This window comes from Branchiostoma floridae, chromosome 5, assembly GCF_000003815.2.
Source record: "Branchiostoma floridae strain S238N-H82 chromosome 5, Bfl_VNyyK, whole genome shotgun sequence".
Taxonomy (NCBI): domain Eukaryota; kingdom Metazoa; phylum Chordata; class Leptocardii; order Amphioxiformes; family Branchiostomatidae; genus Branchiostoma; species Branchiostoma floridae.
The window spans coordinates 18,373,042-18,391,647 of NC_049983.1; the positions used below are offsets into that span (position 1 = coordinate 18,373,042).

Below are 18,606 nucleotides of genomic sequence, written 5' to 3' on the forward strand. Positions count from 1 at the left end.
GAGGAAGTTCAGAAAAGCCATTAATAATGCCAGAACTACACATTAATGCATGTTTTGGTAACCTATCAAGAAATGGACAAAATAACTTCCCAAATTAAACAATGCTTCGCTCTAGATGTCATTTAATTCAATAAGCAACATTTGAGAAAATGACAATTGATCAAGTCAACTTTCTTCCATGTCTGTCATTTATAACAATCTTCCGCACACTTATATTTAGTTTTTCTTCTAAATATACTTCACTTGAATAATAAAGACGTCATATTCTAGCAACAATGGCCAAAATTTCTTATTCCATATCCAGGTATATAGCAACTGGAATAAATAATTCAATAAAACTAGGTACAGTACTTCTCAAATCCACAGAATAAAACAACAACATCTGATGATATCACACTTAAGTTACAGGGAAATACAACATGAATTAGTCACGATAGCCTTCTGAAATGATAATTCTTCAATAGAGCAACAAAATCCAGAACAATGAAAATGAAATGGTACATTTTACTTATCTTGCATGATGTTTGGCCTTAATATTAATTGATGAATAAGTAAAACGCCATGAGTGTTCGACCAACAAAAATAACATATGAGAACTTTATGTGTTAAAATTCATGTTCTACAGTATACTTCTCCAGGTCAGCAGCTAGACCCATACTAGGTTATACATATTATGCAAGGCAACATTGCAGTTGATAAATAAATCTGTATCTATATAATGTTATATATATCATGCAACACAAACTTGAGTCGATGGTTGGCTTAGTTTTATTTGCCTATTCTCCCAAATAGTATCTATATATGTATGTTTTCTCCAAAATTCTGGCATCCTTGTCCTGTTGGCAATTTCAAAGTCTTTGAGGCTGATTTTCTTCTTTTTGTTCTCGCAGTGTTTTCAACCTCTCATGCCAGGGGCACTAGCCAATACTCAAGCAGCCTGAAGGCAATGCCTAGTGTGACAGATTGGAGCCTTTGATTCAGCCAACCATAGAGTGAAGTTTGTGCGGCGTTACAGGATCGGAGAGAGGTTATCATTCAGTTCACCCCCCTGAAGTCTGCCATGTCGTCGTCAGTGTGAGTAGTAGAGGTGAGGTCATGTTGGACCATATCGGAGGAGGACGCCAGCAGGTCGGAGTCAGAGTGCTGCAGGATGGGACCTGGAGAAAATACACAACACCATTTAAAGCATGTTCCAGCTCTTATACTTTTTCTTGGTTTTATTTATTTTTGGAATCATTAACTCTCTTAACCCCCTTGTAACTTCCTTATGAACTGCAAAGCACCAGCATGTAAATACTAAAAGGGCAATGATGCTGCCTTTCTTAAGGTGCATTACATTTCTAACTCAGTAATGTGATAATTTAGGAAATCATACAATGACTGATTCTACATACTATAAGTTAAGATGTGGCTGAAACATCATTATTCTTGATTATATTTATTTCTTAAATCACAAAAGGACAGCTTTTGCAGCAAAGCTTGTTTCCATGCTGTGGATAAGTACTCCTATCTTCAAGGGCTAGTCTTTTCCTCCCACATTACATATCAATCATACCTGTTAGAGTTGCAAATGGTATGACATCCGAGGTTGACAGCTGTCCGTCATCCACGTCAGACGTCGAGGACTGCACGAAGGTGACATTGTCGCTGACGATGACGTAATGAGTGGACGCTGAGGTGGTGACGTCTAGTCCCTCTGACTGACTGACATCTGCCATACTGGTGCTTACAATGGCCTGGAAACACATGTATGCATAATTGTGTGATCACTTGTTAAGCCACAAAATATCCTCCTCTTCATCAATAAGCTTTGGACTCGCTGATGAAGGTTAGACATCGAGGTAATAAGATATGCCTGGCACTGACAAAAGTTAGTCTGTGGATGCTACCTGAAACCTTTAACCGTTTCCAAAATCATATTGAGTTGCTTGAGTATTTCCTATTTGGCACAATTTAGATAGCCTGAGTAACTTTTCCCTTGGTTAGCAAGTGAAAGGATTGAGCCAGGGGTCACTAAGGAGGATGGTACTCAGGCTACAATTTTCAACACATCTTTCAACAAAAAGGCACCATTTGACACTTCTTTTATAAATCTTACAGAGTATATCTTTTATCAGACATCAGCTGGGGCATCAAAAAACATTGTAATACAGTAGTTACCTCAGCTGTGACATAGTGTGCACTGTCTGGCAGCAAATGTGCAGTTGTGATGCTTCCATCATCAGTGAGCCCTGATTGGCTGATGTGGCTGTGGTCCTCAAGATCCGATTGGCTTATGGAGTGGTGTGCATCCAGCTCTGATTGGCTGCTGCCAGGCTGCTCCCCTAGCTGTGATTGGCTGATGACATCCTGAGAGCTTATCACTGATTGGCTTATGGCTTCGGCACTGAGATCTGATTGGCTAATAGTGGCATGTCCAGTTATATCAGACTGACAGATTCTAACATGAGAAGTAAAATCTGATTGGCTGGCCATGGGGTGGGCATTGTAACTTGATTGGCAGACAGATGCATGGCTGCCGTAGTCTGATTGGCTGATGTTGGAGTCCTCACTGTATTGTGATTGGCTGACACTGTCCTGCAGATGGCTGCTACAGGACAGGTCTTCTGATTGGGAGACTTCATTTAAACCTGTAACACAATTAGACAGAAGGTTAGTCAAAACTTTGTACAAAGCATTGCAGAGTTATGTCTTAATAAGGTGGTACCATAGCCTTTATAAGAAGGTAGGGGCAGTGGGTAAGGTAGGGTATTGGGAGGCAGTGAACAACCCTCTCCTCCCGTTGCCTTCAACCTCCCCAATACAAGTCAGTTAACCATTTTTACACCCTGGTGGAGTGAGGAAAGTCGTGTATAGAGCCTTTCCCAAGAGTACAAGGTCGCATGGCAGGATTTGGACATCTGGCTTCTGGACCATTCTGCAGTTCCGCCACACAATCCCACAAGAAATTTTATCTTTACAAGCTTTCAAAAAGTATTTCAAAAAGAATTTTCAGGGACATGCTATGCAATACATGATGCACGTACTGTCGTCCGGGTGTCCCATGCCTTGATCGGGAAGTCCTGATTGGCTGATGGCAGCGATGTCCGAGGTGTTGAGAGTGGTGGTGATGTCGTGGTCCTGACCGGTGGACGTGCTGATGATGATGTGGTCAGACTGGGGGGTCAGCTGGACGGTCACGTTCTCATTACTGGCCAGTTGGTCAGTCTGGATATAACAGTACCACATATCAACTTTTCTGTAAAAGGCACTCTTTCATCATGCAATACATTACAGTTTCTACTGAATTACATGTTCAGTATGTATACATTTTGTATGTGTACCTTATGGTAGTTTCATGTCTGTGAACTTGACTGTATAGCTTCACATATAGCCATAGCATTTACCTTCTAAAAAAACCTGTAACAATTTAGGCATTCTATATTGAGTGAGAAAGTGATATTTTTGACGACGCCTCAGGGGAGTCGTCAAATGGTATATATTAGATTCAGTCTGCAAAAATTCTAGGAATTGCACAGGCATTTTTCCACAGGAATGCTAGTAGTCCACAGTATGCTGGGTATGCAAGTCCCCCCCACCCAAATCTATACCAGATGTATCTCAGGTATCTTAGAGGAATTCTAGAGAAGATTTCCAGACAGCAGTAGGCAAAAGAGAGAGTCTATTGTTCTGCAGGCATTCCAAGTTGAGAGGTACAGGATAGGGTCAGAGGTCCCAGGACCAACTACTCATCAATGTCTAGTTAAGGCTGCTTAGCAGACTGACAGGACCAAAACACACTGTAGTGCTACACACTGTAGTGCTCAGCTGTAGGTTTAGGTTACTGGCAGACCATTGTGCTGTACCAGGGATAGTACATTTCTGCTGGCTGTAGGTTCGTGTTACAGGTGGGCTTGTATATTGTGCCAGGGATAGGGAAGTTCCAGTCTATTTCTGATATGAGCTGTATTGTTGTTCACCTCAATCATCGTCATGGCAATAATATTTTTATTGCCAGTCTTGTTGGAAATGGTGGAACTAGGTTTATGCAAAAGATAGCTTCTGTCTTCTACTTACTATTTTCTCTTTGGTTTTACGTTTCTGCTCTGGCAGTTTTAAAACAAAAACAAACAGAACTAAACAAAACAAAGCCAGACAAACAAGACAACCCTACCTGTACGGTTTGAACGATGATCTGATCAGATGAAGTGGGCGTGGCCGTGTACACCATGCCGGAGGACGGACGGAGGATGTAGGTACCCTGGGTACTGGTGGGGGTCAGCTGCATGGTGGACTGCAGTACCTCAAAGGACTGGTAGGAGGTGCCTGCTATGAGCTGACTCTCCTCAGGCTGCACAGGTTGGTTACCTTGCTCTGCGGCTGCTACAGTGGTGGTAGTGATGGTAGCTGTGGCACCTAGGTAACACATCGTGACTTTTTACCCTCCCAAATTAAAGCTTATGTTTCCCTTATAAGTTAAAGTTCGAAAAGAAACTAAGGATTAAGATGATTTAATAAGCTTCTTTATGGTTCAAACTGTGCAAAATGTGATGAATTGTGAGTAATATGTCAAAGATGAAGGCCCCTGAGACATAAACAAAACATGCCTAGACATGCACTAAGCATGGTGTAGACAAGAGCTGTTTAAAAATACAATCTTAAACTTCTCCCTGCTTTCTAACCACATAACCAACACAAAATTGGTGCCAAACTTTTTCCATAGAGGCTGACGGCTGAAATACTTACTGCACAAAGCTAGCTACACTACTAAAGGTCTACCTGCACCAAATTGTTCTTACCAGCCTGGGGTACAGGAATGGGCAGCTGGACAGTGGCCATGTTGGGCAGGTCCTGGCTGTGGCTGGGACCACCGTTGACCAGGAGCTCCCCCCTGATGTCACGGCTAGCCCCATCCAGCCGCGTGACCTTAATTCTCGTGATGTCTGACCGCACATTCCGCGTACGCACCGAGTCGCTGAACACAGTCTTCAGACACTGCACCAGGGCTAGTTAAGGAACAGGGGGAGGTTGAGGTACAAGACTAGTTTTTATAAGACAAATCAAAACTTAAAGCTACTGATCAGTATAATGAAATTACTGCAGATATTCAATTAAACTGTCTTTAGACTTTAGATTATCTTTAGACTGATCCCACAGCCAAATGGGAAGATATTGGTTGACTTGCTAATTGTCAGGATTGGTCCATTGCCTTAGACAAACTTTTACCAGTTAAAATGACCTACTTGGCAGGTCCATGTTCTGGTGCTCAGCGATCTGTCTCTTGAGTGACCACCACTTACTCCTCAGCCACTGGGGGGACCGGACACTGCAGTGGGGAGGGGAAAACGAAACATTGATATAGCTCAAGTTTTCTTTTTTTTTCTCTTTCAAACACACTGTACAAACTTCAAGAGATCTACTGCAATATGCTTGAATGTTGTCTAACGAGATTTCGGTAATTTTTCAATTTTGGCTGATATTACTGAAAGCCAAAATCTTTTGGTAAAACCACAAAAATTCCTGCAAAATTGTGCTTGACAATAAAAATGTTGTCTTTATTGACTGTATGCAACTAAACAAGGCAAAATGACTCTTAATTATGGTATTACAAAATGACCTACATCATTCTGCTCCAGCCCTGAGCCATTTTCACCCAGTCAATATCAGTGTCATCCTTCGTGTCCAGGTGTTCCACCCTGGGGGGAGTAAAAGTGTCTGCTTTATAACTGCAAGTGATGTAATAACCTTAAAATCATGAAACAACATATACTTCAATTTCATTTATTCCAACTGAGATTTAATTTCATGGTAGAAGGAAAAGAAGGTTTCTGCAGTGTTGACACAATTCTGAAGTACAGTAATCATACGATGGAAATGCATGTTTGCAGTGTCATGACTCCGCATTTGAGATGTCATCGCAAAAACCACCCAAATGAAACCAAAACAAACATTTTAAAACTTCTAAAAATTTTTGTAACTCTTGTCCACAAAGATTCTATGTCTTTACAAATTACAGTCATTCCAAACAATTTCAGGTTATATCTCAACAAGTTGCTGCTGCCATACTTGTGTATGAGTGCCATATCATCCTCTTTGGTCCACTCATCGCCACCGGCTTGTTTCCAGTTAAGGTAGTTCAGCCACTTGGAGCGACACTGCTTCTCCGACCGCGTGCCGACACGCAGGGCGACCTTCGCCCACGAGATCCCGGAGGTAACGGGCTGGCCATGGATCGTGTTCGTCACCTCGTGAACCGCGTCTTGTAGCCTCTGTTCTTCCTCATTACTCCACTTACCTTTGGACCAATGAGAGAAGTCAGGTACAGGAAATTATGAGCAATTACTGGTATCAGCAAATAGCACGCTGCTTGAAACATGTTTCCTAGGATGGCTTATGCGGTCAATTTTTCATTATGGATGTAATTTATACATTGACCAGAGACCTGGCGCATCCCTGTCTCGTATTCAGCTAGAAGAAAGGGTATGCCACCGCCTAAGGGGCAGTATAACGCCAACAGTGCTGTAATACACCGTATGACTATGACTGACTGCTGACTATACATTGTTAAGGCTATGGTCATGTTTAAGTAATCAGTTTTTGCACAGCTACTGCACTGAAACATCTAACAAATTTTGACATTGGTTTTGCCAAATATGCCACCAAGATCATTGTTTTAGCTCATCCCTGTGAATCAAAATATCATATTCATATAAAGGATGTTTTTTAGCAAAAAAATTCAGACAGTCATTTGTTCAGCTTTGACAAAGTTGTTTACACTTTTTTGAGCCAAACTAAGATGTTTAACAGTACGCACCTGAGTTGCAGGAGTCCCTCATGAGACGACACCTGTCCTTGACAGAAGAGGCACTGCGCCCCAGGGCTATCCCGATGGCTGCCCAGTTAGACCCATGCTTCTGTCTTAACCTATTAACCAACAACAGTCTGTCAATAACTATCAATATTAACTATTGTTTAGCTCAATACTGGAAGCTTGAATGTATTAATGAAATAAGAGTTGTGAAAGTTGTTTAACCCTCTCCCTACTGCCTAATCTCATACCTCATACAAATTAAGGCCCAATAGGCTACGTCATCACAGAAAAAGCTTCTGGGCAGCAATGGTGGTTTGGGTGGCTCCTAACATGTCAAATCAAGTCAATAAGGTCATCACCGAGTTCATGAGGTTAAAATAGACAAATAACAACTAAATTGTACTCACTCTTTCAATCTCTCAATCTCTTCAGGAGTATACCTAGAAAAAAAGATTAAAGTAGAGTTTTACCAAAAAAATACAAAATGATACATCTAACTTGAAATTCATAAAATACACGTACAATGTACATTCAAAACTGTACTAAATTGACAAACTCCAAAACTGACAAAAAGCAGTAAACTAAAATCAGATGTTACAGTACAATGACAAACTATAATCTGGATCTTACTTTCCAACATGGTTCCTGTTGTCATACATCCGGAGAACTCTTCGGTAAATGGCGAAGAGTGGCCTGTTCAGACCTTGAGCGATGGTGCGATAGAAATCCTTCCTCTCGTCTTTGGACATCTCAAAAACAACCTCAGCAGCATCCTCAATGTTGTGATCCTACAGAAGAAAATATGCCCGAATGACTTGCTTGTAAGTCGTACTGCAAATTCAGTTACTTTCACGGTGGTCTCATTTCAAAGTAGAGGGGGGAAAGGAGCTTTCGGCACTGTTTTAAACTCACAGTTAAAACAATTCTGTAGTACAGTAGTATATATACAACATTAGAAATTCATGAATTTGCAACAAAAACTGTGGAAAACTGTGGAAAAAAAGACTGCAAAAGTTTCAAGATCTACAGAAGTTTTATCAAACTGTTTAACAGACTTCATTATAGTATCACATACACATACAAGAGTATCCTTACATCAAGAAAGGAAATCTGGTGCATACCTTACAGTACTGTTCAATGTTAGCTTTCAGCACTTCTACCTCCTCTTTAGACCACATCCCTTGTTTCCAGCTGTGGCCTGAACAAAACATCACAGGGATAAAAGGTTGTTTTATCTAGCTTAAGTGATTAAGAAAGAAACTGATAGATAAAAAAAACATTATTACTTGTAGTATACTTTCATAAAAGAAAATGCACACGTGCAGATGACATCATACGAAACCCAGTACTAATTGGTAGTGAGTACTAGTTTCACGCAGTTCTTGCCCCTGTAGGACTTAGTGCGCCAGTAGACAAGAGGGTGGAGAAGGAAGTGCACATCCCTCTTTTACCTTAAAAAGTCACGTGCAGGCCAGGCAGACGGGTCGCCTAAACCACCCTGTCTGCCTACCATTGTCTTCCGAGACAGATAGATGCCAACTAGTCGGCAGAGAATATTGCTTTGGTATGACATACTGTTGTACCTTTGCCATGTAGGTTAGTCTTGTCCTCTTTAGTAGTGAACCACGCCTGGTTTACCGGGGCTGCCTCTTCTGTCTTGTCAGAGGAGGGCGTGGCTGGGGAACTGTCCATCCCAGAAACCTCCAACAGCTGGGGCAGGCAAAACAGAGCAATGATTGGTGGGGAATGTACAACAATTAAAACTTCATATTAACTGATGCGGACTGGAAACACTCTAACACTTGTTTTAGACATACATGTAAGTGGAAAAAACGTCCACAAAAGATTCCACTGTTGCAATTCAACATACACATTTAAGCTTTTTGAATTTCTGGTGAAATACCCCTTGTTGTATTCAGTTATTATTCTGCAGTAATCATCAATACACATAATCCAAAAAAAAAACATTCTGACCACCCCTTTGTCTGAAACGTTTCAAGTGGACCTGCCCTTACCTGTATTTGTTGTCCTGAGGTTGTGGCCAGCTGTACAGCTGTAGTCATGGAGTCTTCCACCTGCTCCAAGGTCGACCCTGACACATGCTCAAGGTCATCTTCATCTGTCGGCAAACTCTGGTCACCTGAAGAAAAATATCAGTCAATTTTTTACCCTACAAATACATGAATTTCCTATCCATTACTGCTATGATACAGAATTGTTCCAACAGCGAACTTCAAACACAGAAAAAAACTTGTTTCCTCTAATACAGTAAAATTACGTCCACATAAAAAAAATAATGAGTTTACAGTAATTGTAATGGCTGTTCTATGTACTTACCAGTCACCCCTACCAGCTGTTCCACAGTAGTGTACCCATCCCTGAAGTCATTGTGGTTCATCCGTAGTTTCTTCTCAGGGTTCCCATCTTCAAAATCATCATCACTGTTATCATCACCTTTCCTCTTCTCTCCTCCACTGTCTATAACCAACCACAAAACTGTATTCAAATTTTGATCACTTTTTTTTTTTGCAAACCTTATTTCTGATAAATACAACTGGTACATTTTTGTAAGATTTGCACTTTGGGTATATGTATTGCTATTCCGGGTAAATAAAGAATTGGTCTGCTCAGCCACAGTAGAACACATGCGGACTGCTAGCAGAGATGTCATCGTCGGCACCGACGGACCAAGGAGGTTGTGCCCCGTTCCAACCTCCTTGGACGGACTAAGCAAGACATAACAACACTACCACAGTACAATAAAGATGATGTTGTTGATTGATTTTCTTATCAAGTGTTAAGATTATCCTGAATGCTTAGTGTAATAGTCTATGACGATACAGGGCTCGAAATACCACATGCATATGCAAGTTTGTGCAAGTAAAATTGGTGTGGTGCAAGTAAGTTTAGACCAAACTTGCACCAGTGCAAGTTACTTTTGTCCTCTAATACCTGACATTAGAAAAAGCTTACACACACCGAGAATATTGTCTGTCATTGAAAGGTAAAAGAAAATAACACTGAATAAAAAAAAAGCCTAAATTTGTTATTTCTAAATTTGGTTAGACATCCAGGTAAACTATTTTTTTAAACAAATCCATCTCTACAATGCTAATGATTCCTAAGGTGCTGTCTTACCTTGATTTGCATATGAGTTACATTTGCATACTAAATATGTTCAACTGGTTTTTCCAGTTATATGTATTGTATTGAGTTGTTCTACCACTTCATTCTGGAGATGCTTAAGACTAGTTACTGTGATGGATGTGATTGTCACTTGAAGAGTCCAGAAGAAATCTATGGATCTTATCGAGTTGTAGACATTGAATTGTCTTTAATTGAGGTTAAATTCACAGTTTTTATGAAACAGTTTATACAATTTCAAACCAAAAATAAAATATGCTATGGAAAAACAAATATCCAAACATGTGGTCTTTACCGGTATGTATCCCCATTTACTACTAGTCACGTACATTTGCAAATTTTCAGAAGAGGAGATAAGGGTTTAACAGTTCACTATTTTGGGTTGTGCAAGTAAGTTTCTTTTGGTGCAAGTTACCTTTGGCTTAACTTGCACAGGTGCAAGTTGACTGAAAATTGTATTTCGAGCCCTGCGATATATTAGAATGTAAATGCTGACCTGGTTCCATGTTGAAGGAGTGGGGACTGTCCGGATGAATGTTGTTGTGAGAAAGACAATCCACATTCATGTCCAAGTCTATACCAACATCCTGAGCACCATCCATATTGGCACACCTGGTTAAGTACAAATTTTGTCAGAATAGACATAACATTATATTACACAATAAATTTTCTTAAGACAAACCAATCCTTGGACAAACCTTGCAGCCCCTAGTCAGTGTACAATGTACAACAATGAACTAGAAGACAAAATATGCACCTGCAACTTGCAAAAAAATGTTGACATTGCAGGAAAACTACTGCAAAGTATTGTGAGCCCTGGGTTATGTGGATACACAACAAAGTTAAAATAATTTTTGTTTTGTTTTTAATTTCATACAAAGAAAATTAATTTGCCACACATCATGGAATCAGGACGACTCTGACCATTACTAACTCGGCCCATTGAAAATCTGGTCAACTCGGACCACTCCCCTGGTCAACTCGGACCACCCCCATGTACCAGTCGGACCAAATTACTTATCTTTTGAAAAAAAGTTAATTTGACATTTCTTGGTACATTTGTACTAGTATAGACAGTCCACAGCTGCTACTACTATTAGAACGTCAGAAGTTATGGTCATACAGAGTGGCGGTCCTTTGATCTAGTATCATATGTACCGCGGGCGCCGGCGATATTAAAACCGCGATATTAAAACAAAGTGGACACGGTCGGCTTGAAAAAATTCTTAATTAGCAATTAATCTTCAACAAGAATGACTCATACTCTGATCAATACCCACATCTTATTTGTCTAAAACTATTCCGAAGAGCAAGTAATGATAAAGTTTACTACTGTCCTCTATTAGAAGCGCCTCACACCTATCCACGTGTCCACACACGCTGCGTATTTCGGAGTCAACGACCTAATGTGCGCCGCCTGGAATGCCGAAAACTTCGATGAATTACACAATCCAATCAATCCAACCTACAGTTTTCTCATTTCAGAGTATATACATATAAAACTAGTGTTGGGATTACATTTTCGAAAAAAAATCAATTAAATAGCTGTCCAGGGGGGATGGTCCGAGTTGTCCCGGCAGATGGGCCGAGTTGACTGGGCCGAGTTGGTAATGGTCCGAGTCGTCCGACATTCCACATCATGTGGTGGATTAGGTTAAAATTTTCTCCTTGCCAGCTGGATGTTAGACAGCAAAAATATTTGCACAGAAATAAGAGCAAAATATCCCCAACCTTAGTCTAACGGTACAGTTTTCTACATATTTTTTAGTGTTTTGAAAAACAATGCATAACATAACGTTATATCCCTGATCATACAACAAAAGCCTGCATCTATGATTTTACAAGATCAGTTTTCACAAGAGTAAGGCTTCGTCATGATGTCAACAAACGGACACCAACAACATAACGGGACGTTCATGACATGTCACATGCCCTTATCCGCACAAAATATAAATAATTTTTCCATGTTCGCTTGCCAGCCAGCCGCTAGCCGCCTACCGGAAAGAACGGCGCCATGACAGGCAGACTATGTCTGTCTTCCTCTAGCAAGGTCAACCTAGCCATATTCACGACATATCCCGGCGGTTCCCCCCTGAAAATCCCCTCGGACCCTCCCCCGGGGCCGGGACCCAGGTGAACCGAGGTGTAGCTTAAAACTCGCGCGTACTTCCTGATTTTCGTCCGGGAACTTTACGGCGTCAAGACCCAGGATGAACACCAGGACCAGGATGTAGACGGACGGCTGCCCGGAATCTTCACCGGAATGTAGTCATCCGCGAAAATCTCAAAATCATCTCTTGTAACTTAATTGTTGAATAAAGAATATCAAATTCTAACATATCAATAATTCTAATGTATCTTATTTGATTTCTTCATATCAAAATGTGCAATTAATGCCTGTTTTTGTAAAACACTGCTCGTGCTATTTTCTTGCTGCAGGCCACGGTGAAAGAAACGTCCTGTGCAAAGGCTCACCTCGAATATTCTCGCGAGAATCTTCGGGATTTTAATCAACTTGACCCGAGATTTGGGAGGTCGTTAACCTTTGCCCTAGGAAAATGGCGGCTCTGGTGAAAAGATTTTCTCGTCTAGGCGGTTTTGCCTCGCTTTTGCAGAAGCAGGTAAGAATGTGTGGGTCTTTAGTCATTTGTAGGACAGGCATTTATTTTGGTACATAACCTCGCATATAATTGTGCGCGCAGATCAGCTTTACTAGTCGGGAAAAGGTCCCTGAGTGACTTGTGGTCTGCAAACGTGGGCATGTGATGTGTCCTCAAATGCTCAAGTGATATAGAAATACGCATGTATTGTATTTCTTAGTGCTTACGTGCAGTTGAACATGTGCGGCATGAAGAACTAGCAATTGCCATTCTTGCAGTTCCATGATCTAAACTAAAAGTGTGAACTCATATACGATTTGCTTTGCTCTCTCCACATATTTTACTTCCATGTTAAATCCTCTTCCAGTGTGCAGCTGCCACAGTCCCTGTAAGATGTCTGAACTTGCAGGAGTACCAGAGTAAGAAACTCCTGGATGATTATAAAGTAGCAGTACAGAGGTTCGGTGTGGCTGACACCACAGATCAGGCAGTGGAGGTGGCCAAGCAGCTGGGTATGTGCTGTCGTCGTCGAAGGGCAACTTATTGATTAACATCAAATATCAATTTAACATCAATAAACATTAATAGTCATCACCGACTAGTTTACATGCATGTTTATATGTAGATAGATGAATAGGTAGATAGATAGATAGATAGATCAGTGTAGAGAGAAAGACTTCAAAGAGTAAGAGAAGGTGATATGAGAGAGAATACTCTTTTTAGCTGGACAATCAGGGAACTTGATCATGAAAACCTGCCTTCTTGTGTTAGCTTATGTGAGACAACACTATAACTCCAACTCAACATGTTGAAGTGTAGTCGATGAGGCATCAGAAGGATGATGATTGAAACACAACGGTTTACCATTTTCAACCTTCTATTCAAAAGCCCTCATCAGAATGACAAGAGAGTGGTACCACACTTGCTTTTATAGATATAGGATGGAAGAACAGCAGCCTCGTCATGACTGTTACCCAAAGAACAAGTCCACCTGTTGAAGTGCTTAGTGCAATCTTTGTCTTCCTCCCGCCTCTCCCTGTAGCACCAGTCAGAGAATATGTCATCAAGGCCCAGATCCTGGCAGGTGGGCGGGGCAAGGGAACCTTCAGCAATGGGGTCAAGGGTGGGGTCAAGTTCACCACAGTGTAAGTATTGACAAGAAGTAAGGTCAAAGGTCCCAGAAAAAGTTATTTCATTTCCTGTCTTCAATTTGCATGCTATATAATTCAACTTATGCTATGACTGAGGTGATAATGCAGAATTTGTAAGCAGACTGCACATGTGACAGCTCCAAATGGCAACAAGGATTCTCCATAAGAACACATCTTAACTTTTTACAACACATGCACGGCTGTCCTCAGTTTGTGAGCATGCAATGTCCCAACATCGATTTTGACCATGTTTAACCACTTAAATGTTACCTGAAAACTCATTTTGGTACACAGCGCTAGTACATGTTGTAGATATGAGTAAGAAAGAAATCATAATGAGGAAACTGAAGTTTGACAATATCTAAAGTTTTTGTTTTGCTGTTCCGTGCTCCAGTCCAGATGAGGTTGGTTCCCTGGTTAAGGACATGCTGGGCTTCAAACTGGTGACTAAACAGACCCCACCTGGTGGTGTCCTGGTACAGAAAGTGAGTACAAAACCTTAGAAGGTGTATGTGCAAGTGCATGTACATGAGTTTTTCTAAAAAAAATAGTTTTGTTGAGTTGTTGTTGTTGTTTTTTAAATCATAAAGAAATGGTAAAGCTTCCTTGGGTGAAATCATGGTGAGACGAGGTACAATAAGCAACATGTTTATCCATTTGTAACTGGAGCACTGAATAAAGGGTTGGTGTGTATGTGTACATGTATGTGTGTAACAATTGCCACAATCGACCCCTGTCAGGTCATGGTTGCAGAGTCCGTAGACATCTCGCGGGAAACCTACTTCGCTATCTTGATGGACCGGGAAACCAACGGACCTGTCATCATTGCCAGCACGGAGGGTGGCATGGACATCGAGGAAGTAGCAGAGAAAACGCCAGACCGTATTTATAAGGTAGTCTTCTCTATTATATGTGCTGCATACATTTTAAAACCTTGCTTTTGTGATTCTCTCCTTACAAGTAAAGAGAAAGTATTCCAGAAAACTTTGTGATGCAAGTTACATCTTGTGCAAGCTCCCTTGTTTGTAAATGAATGCAGTAAAGAATTTGTTTCCTTGAAACAGCAACCAGTGGATATCCATGATGGTCTGTCTGCGGCTGTAGCCAGGCAGCTCGCTCAGAACCTCAAGTTTGAAGGCGATAAATTAGATCAGGTAAATATCTTTTTTACTTTGTCTACAAAATGTGTTGCTCAAATTGATGGCCTGTGAGATCCACCTTAGTTATAGAAATGTGGCGTACAATTTGATGCTGTGAAAGTAAAGGGAATAGTCCAACTCTATTACACTTCTCTCATTTTAGGTCTGATTATGAAGTGTTATAAAATGACAATACTGCAGTGTTATCAAAATAACATCAGTGAACACTGTGCAAAATTACATTCACTTACTAATGTGTAGAAAATGGCATCACTGAACACTGTACAAAATGACATGAACAGTGTTTATAAAATGACATTACCAAACAATGTTCAAATTTCTACAAAATGACATCACTGAATAGTATGTAGAAAATGACATATTAATTGAACTATGTACAAAATAACACAAATGAACAGCGTGTAGAAAATGACATCACCAAACAGTGTTCACAATGACACCATCAAACAAATTTTCTTCAACATGACATCACCGAAAAGTGTGCGCAAGTCTACAGACATTGTACACCAATGAAATGACATCTCAAAAAAGTGTACACAATGACATAACTGAACACTGTGCACTTCCCCAGGCAACGCTCCAGATCATGAACATGTACCAGCTGTTCCTGTCTGTGGACGCCACCCAGGTGGAGATCAACCCCTTCGCTGAGACGTCTGATGGGAGAGGTCAGTTCTCACGCAAAGCAATAATTTATGGCCAGCTGAGAAGTTTCATGAAAAGGCCAAGAATGCAAACACATAAACAGGAAAAAAAATTGCAAAACTTAGATGCCCCCAAGCCATATGAATCTATCCACTGTCACTTCCCAATAACTGTGTGGTATAGGCCACATACATGTGTTGCTAAGGCCATACCAATTTTATCTGTTGGTTCTCGGATTTTTTCATGAAAAATATGAAGCGACAGGGCGAAAAAAAAAAAAAAACTGCTGACAGGACAGCCAGAACTGAAAAAAAAAGGGCCGTCTTACTGAGAAACGAAACAGACACTACATTACTGCAATATAAATTGCTATTTTCATAGACTATGATCTTCTCTACGCCAAAAATAGTTACTCAAGCAACTGGATATGGTTTTGAAAAAAGACGTTTCAAAACCATATCCAGTTGCTTGAGTAACTATTTTTGGCGTATCTTATTACCTGGATGTCTAACCTACATCGACGTATCTTCTCTCGACCTATTTTAGAGGATTATTGATTTCTTTAACAGAATGGCGTCATTATGGTTATCAAATAATGAATATGATACATGTATGTACAATTCTGCCTTGTCTCTTAAAATTGGAAAGAAAACAGTGAAATTGCAGTATTCATTTTCTGTTTTTTATTCATGAAATTAAACTGTGCCTGGAAATAATTCCTAGCTCTGTGCTACTTACAACAATGTTCATCTTCTTGAAATACAAACAAAAGTGACAATACTGTAGCTGAAACAGGCTGGAACATGTTCCAATTTGGCCATGGGGAACTCTAGCAACTTTGATACATGAACTTAAACTGTGCCAGCTCTGTGCTACTTACAACATTGACAATGTTCATCTTCTTGAAATAAAAAAGTGACAATACTGTAGCTGACACAAGCCCCAATTTGGCCAAGGGTACCTCTAGCAACTTTCATACATGAACTTGAAATCGTGCCTGACAATAATTCCCAGCTATGCTACTTACAACAATGTTCATCTTCTTGAAATACAAACAAAAATGACAATACTAGTAAAGTGTAGCTGAAACCAGCTGGAACAAGCATCATACATGAACTTTAACTGTGCAGCTCAACAAAATGACTCCCATCCCACCTACCTCAGAGAATTGAGAAAGAAATCAATTGCTACAGAATGACTGTACAACAACATGGTGGTTGACTTTCCATTCTGTCAAGATGGCACTAAGTTAGCACTGTTCCTAGCACGGTATGCTCCTCATGGCAGTTGGATCAACCCTGCAGAAAGGACCATGTCTTTGCTAAATCTAGCCCTGCAGAACTTGCTTCTTTTTCAGTTTATGCGCCATTTTTGTCCTAATAAACTGAAGATTTTTTTGATTGGCTAATATACGTCACATGACCAACAAAAAAAGTGACATCTAGCGACATTTTATAAAACTGCAGCCTTCAGGGTTTTTTTTTTTACGTTTCAGTTTTGGCAACACCCCTAGGACGGAGACAGAGGCTAAAACTTAATTTTTTTTTTTTTCATTTTGCGATTTTTTGAAGCGGCGATTCCGAGAACCAACAAATAAAATTGGTGTTGCCTAAACCAGATTAATACATTGAAGTTATTTGAAGACATTGAACAATGAAAAAAGAGGACATTTTTAGCTAAAATGTGCTTTTTCAACTTGCAACCTGTACTGATAAGAATTTGGAAGCTTAAAACTATATAAAAGTGTTTACCTCAGACTTAACCAGTACCATGCTTCCTGGTTGCTTGCCTTTTTGCCTATATGATAGTTCACATGGATAGCCAGTTGATATGACTCACAACACATCTGCTGTGCATGCACAATTCCAATTGTGAACTGTCTTATACATAGTGAAAAAGTTCAAACTTTGTTCCAACACAATAAGAAAACTCACCATAAATTTTCGGTTGAGAACTCCGACCTTCGATCAGATGGATGATTCGATGTCTCATACATAGTCATGTAATTATACTCTATCAGAAGATACACAATAGTAAAAACACACTTATATGAATCTGACTTTAAGCCTTGTGTTGTTCCAGTGATCTGTGTGGATGCCAAGATCAACTTTGATGACAACGCAGAGTTCAGGCAGAAGGAAATCTTTGCGCTGGACGACTGCTCAGAAACAGACCCGCGAGAAGTGCAGGCACACAAACACAACCTCAACTACATCGGCATGGACGGCAACATTGGCTGCTTAGGTACGACATACTGTAAATTCATGTAGTTTTGTTATGGTATTTCGCAGTACAAAGAAATTTTTTTTTTTTGTGGTTTAACCAATTCTGTAATACAGACATGGAGTAGTACTAGTAATTCATTGAATGCACAAATTGGCAGTGGAGAAGTCACTGTGAAAATAAAACCACTGCAAAATTTGCAATATTTACAGTATTTCTGATAAAGTATTATCAGTTGTTGTTTATTGTTTATTAAGAAGCCTTTTAGCCCTTACGGGCTAATCTTCCAAGGTTCAAACAATCAACATGACTATACACCATACATCTTAAAGAAATACAACAATCGTAATTTTAAAAGTGTGTTTGTTTAGTTTTGGGAAAGTTTTATTATTTTGTATGCATGGCATGTTAATAGTTTGGACATTTTTGGTAACCTATTCCTCCCCACTCTTCCAGTTAATGGAGCTGGCCTCGCCATGGCAACCATGGACATTGTGAAGCTACATGGAGGGGAACCTGCCAACTTCCTGGACTGCGGGGGTGGTGTGACGGAGGGACAGGTCTTTGAGGCCTTCAAAATCCTCACCTCTGACCCCCAGGTATGCAACAGGTGGTGAACATGATGGTATTGATTTCGGTGAAAACTACTGTGAGACCTGCAGGGCCATAAAGGAGAATTAGGGAGGGGGTGAAGTCTGCCATCTCTGACTGTCTTCTTCTTTGTTACTTTTTCACCAGGTGAAAGCAGTGTTGGTGAACATTTTTGGAGGCATTGTTAACTGTGCCACCATTGCTAATGGCATCACTGCAGCTGCCAGGGGCATTGACCTCAAGATTCCCCTCATCGTCAGACTAGAAGGTAAGCTGTTTTTGGCGACACCTCAGGGGCAGAG

At 40.4% G+C, this 18,606-nt stretch overlaps 2 protein-coding genes across 4 annotated transcripts in view; one reads left to right on the forward strand and one right to left on the reverse strand.

The window, feature by feature from the left end:
- Window positions 1-105: 105 nt before the first annotated feature.
- LOC118415241 (cyclin-D-binding Myb-like transcription factor 1) lies at window positions 106-12,246 on the reverse strand. Of its 3 annotated transcripts, none has more exons than XM_035819679.1 (18): window positions 12,102-12,246; window positions 10,431-10,546; window positions 9,128-9,268; window positions 8,806-8,930; window positions 8,374-8,500; window positions 7,912-7,988; window positions 7,421-7,578; window positions 7,198-7,230; window positions 6,794-6,903; window positions 6,046-6,274; window positions 5,601-5,675; window positions 5,223-5,305; window positions 4,779-4,985; window positions 4,154-4,362; window positions 3,027-3,207; window positions 2,161-2,630; window positions 1,556-1,736; window positions 106-1,157 (listed from the first exon to the last, which is right to left on the reverse strand). In XM_035819679.1, the coding sequence occupies exons 2-18, from the start codon at window positions 10,534-10,536 to the stop codon at window positions 1,036-1,038; spliced, it is 2,634 nt and encodes an 877-aa protein (XP_035675572.1). In that variant the 5' UTR covers window positions 10,537-10,546; window positions 12,102-12,246; the 3' UTR covers window positions 106-1,035. The 3 variants fall into 3 exon arrangements, with proteins under 3 accessions (XP_035675572.1, XP_035675570.1, XP_035675571.1); XM_035819677.1 differs by having other exon boundaries at window positions 4,154-4,395; XM_035819678.1 differs by lacking the exon at window positions 12,102-12,246 and adding an exon at window positions 11,933-12,095 and having other exon boundaries at window positions 4,154-4,395.
- A 135-nt stretch (window positions 12,247-12,381) lies between these two features.
- The window catches only part of LOC118415242 (succinate--CoA ligase [GDP-forming] subunit beta, mitochondrial-like), a 7,299-nt gene continuing 1,074 nt past the window's right edge, over window positions 12,382-18,606 (forward strand). Inside the window, exons 1-10 of the mRNA XM_035819680.1 lie at window positions 12,382-12,555; window positions 12,902-13,046; window positions 13,577-13,679; window positions 14,080-14,170; window positions 14,426-14,578; window positions 14,750-14,839; window positions 15,417-15,513; window positions 17,573-17,734; window positions 18,170-18,312; window positions 18,452-18,572. Of these exons, the coding sequence (XP_035675573.1) occupies window positions 12,493-12,555; window positions 12,902-13,046; window positions 13,577-13,679; window positions 14,080-14,170; window positions 14,426-14,578; window positions 14,750-14,839; window positions 15,417-15,513; window positions 17,573-17,734; window positions 18,170-18,312; window positions 18,452-18,572 (1,168 nt within the window). The 5' untranslated portion in view covers window positions 12,382-12,492. The remainder of the gene's footprint in view (window positions 12,556-12,901; window positions 13,047-13,576; window positions 13,680-14,079; window positions 14,171-14,425; window positions 14,579-14,749; window positions 14,840-15,416; window positions 15,514-17,572; window positions 17,735-18,169; window positions 18,313-18,451; window positions 18,573-18,606) is intronic.

Coding starts and splice junctions, on each gene's coding strand:
- LOC118415241 (XM_035819677.1), bottom strand. CDS start 10,536: ATGGATGGTGCTCAGGATGTTGGTATAGACTTGGACATGAATGTGGAT. Junction 5,306..5,600: donor CAGGGCTGGAGCAGAATGAT/GTAGGTCATTTT, acceptor TCCCCACTGCAG/TGTCCGGTCCCCCCAGTGGC. Junction 4,396..4,778: donor CATTCCTGTACCCCAGGCTG/GTAAGAACAATT, acceptor TGTGTTACCTAG/GTGCCACAGCTACCATCACT.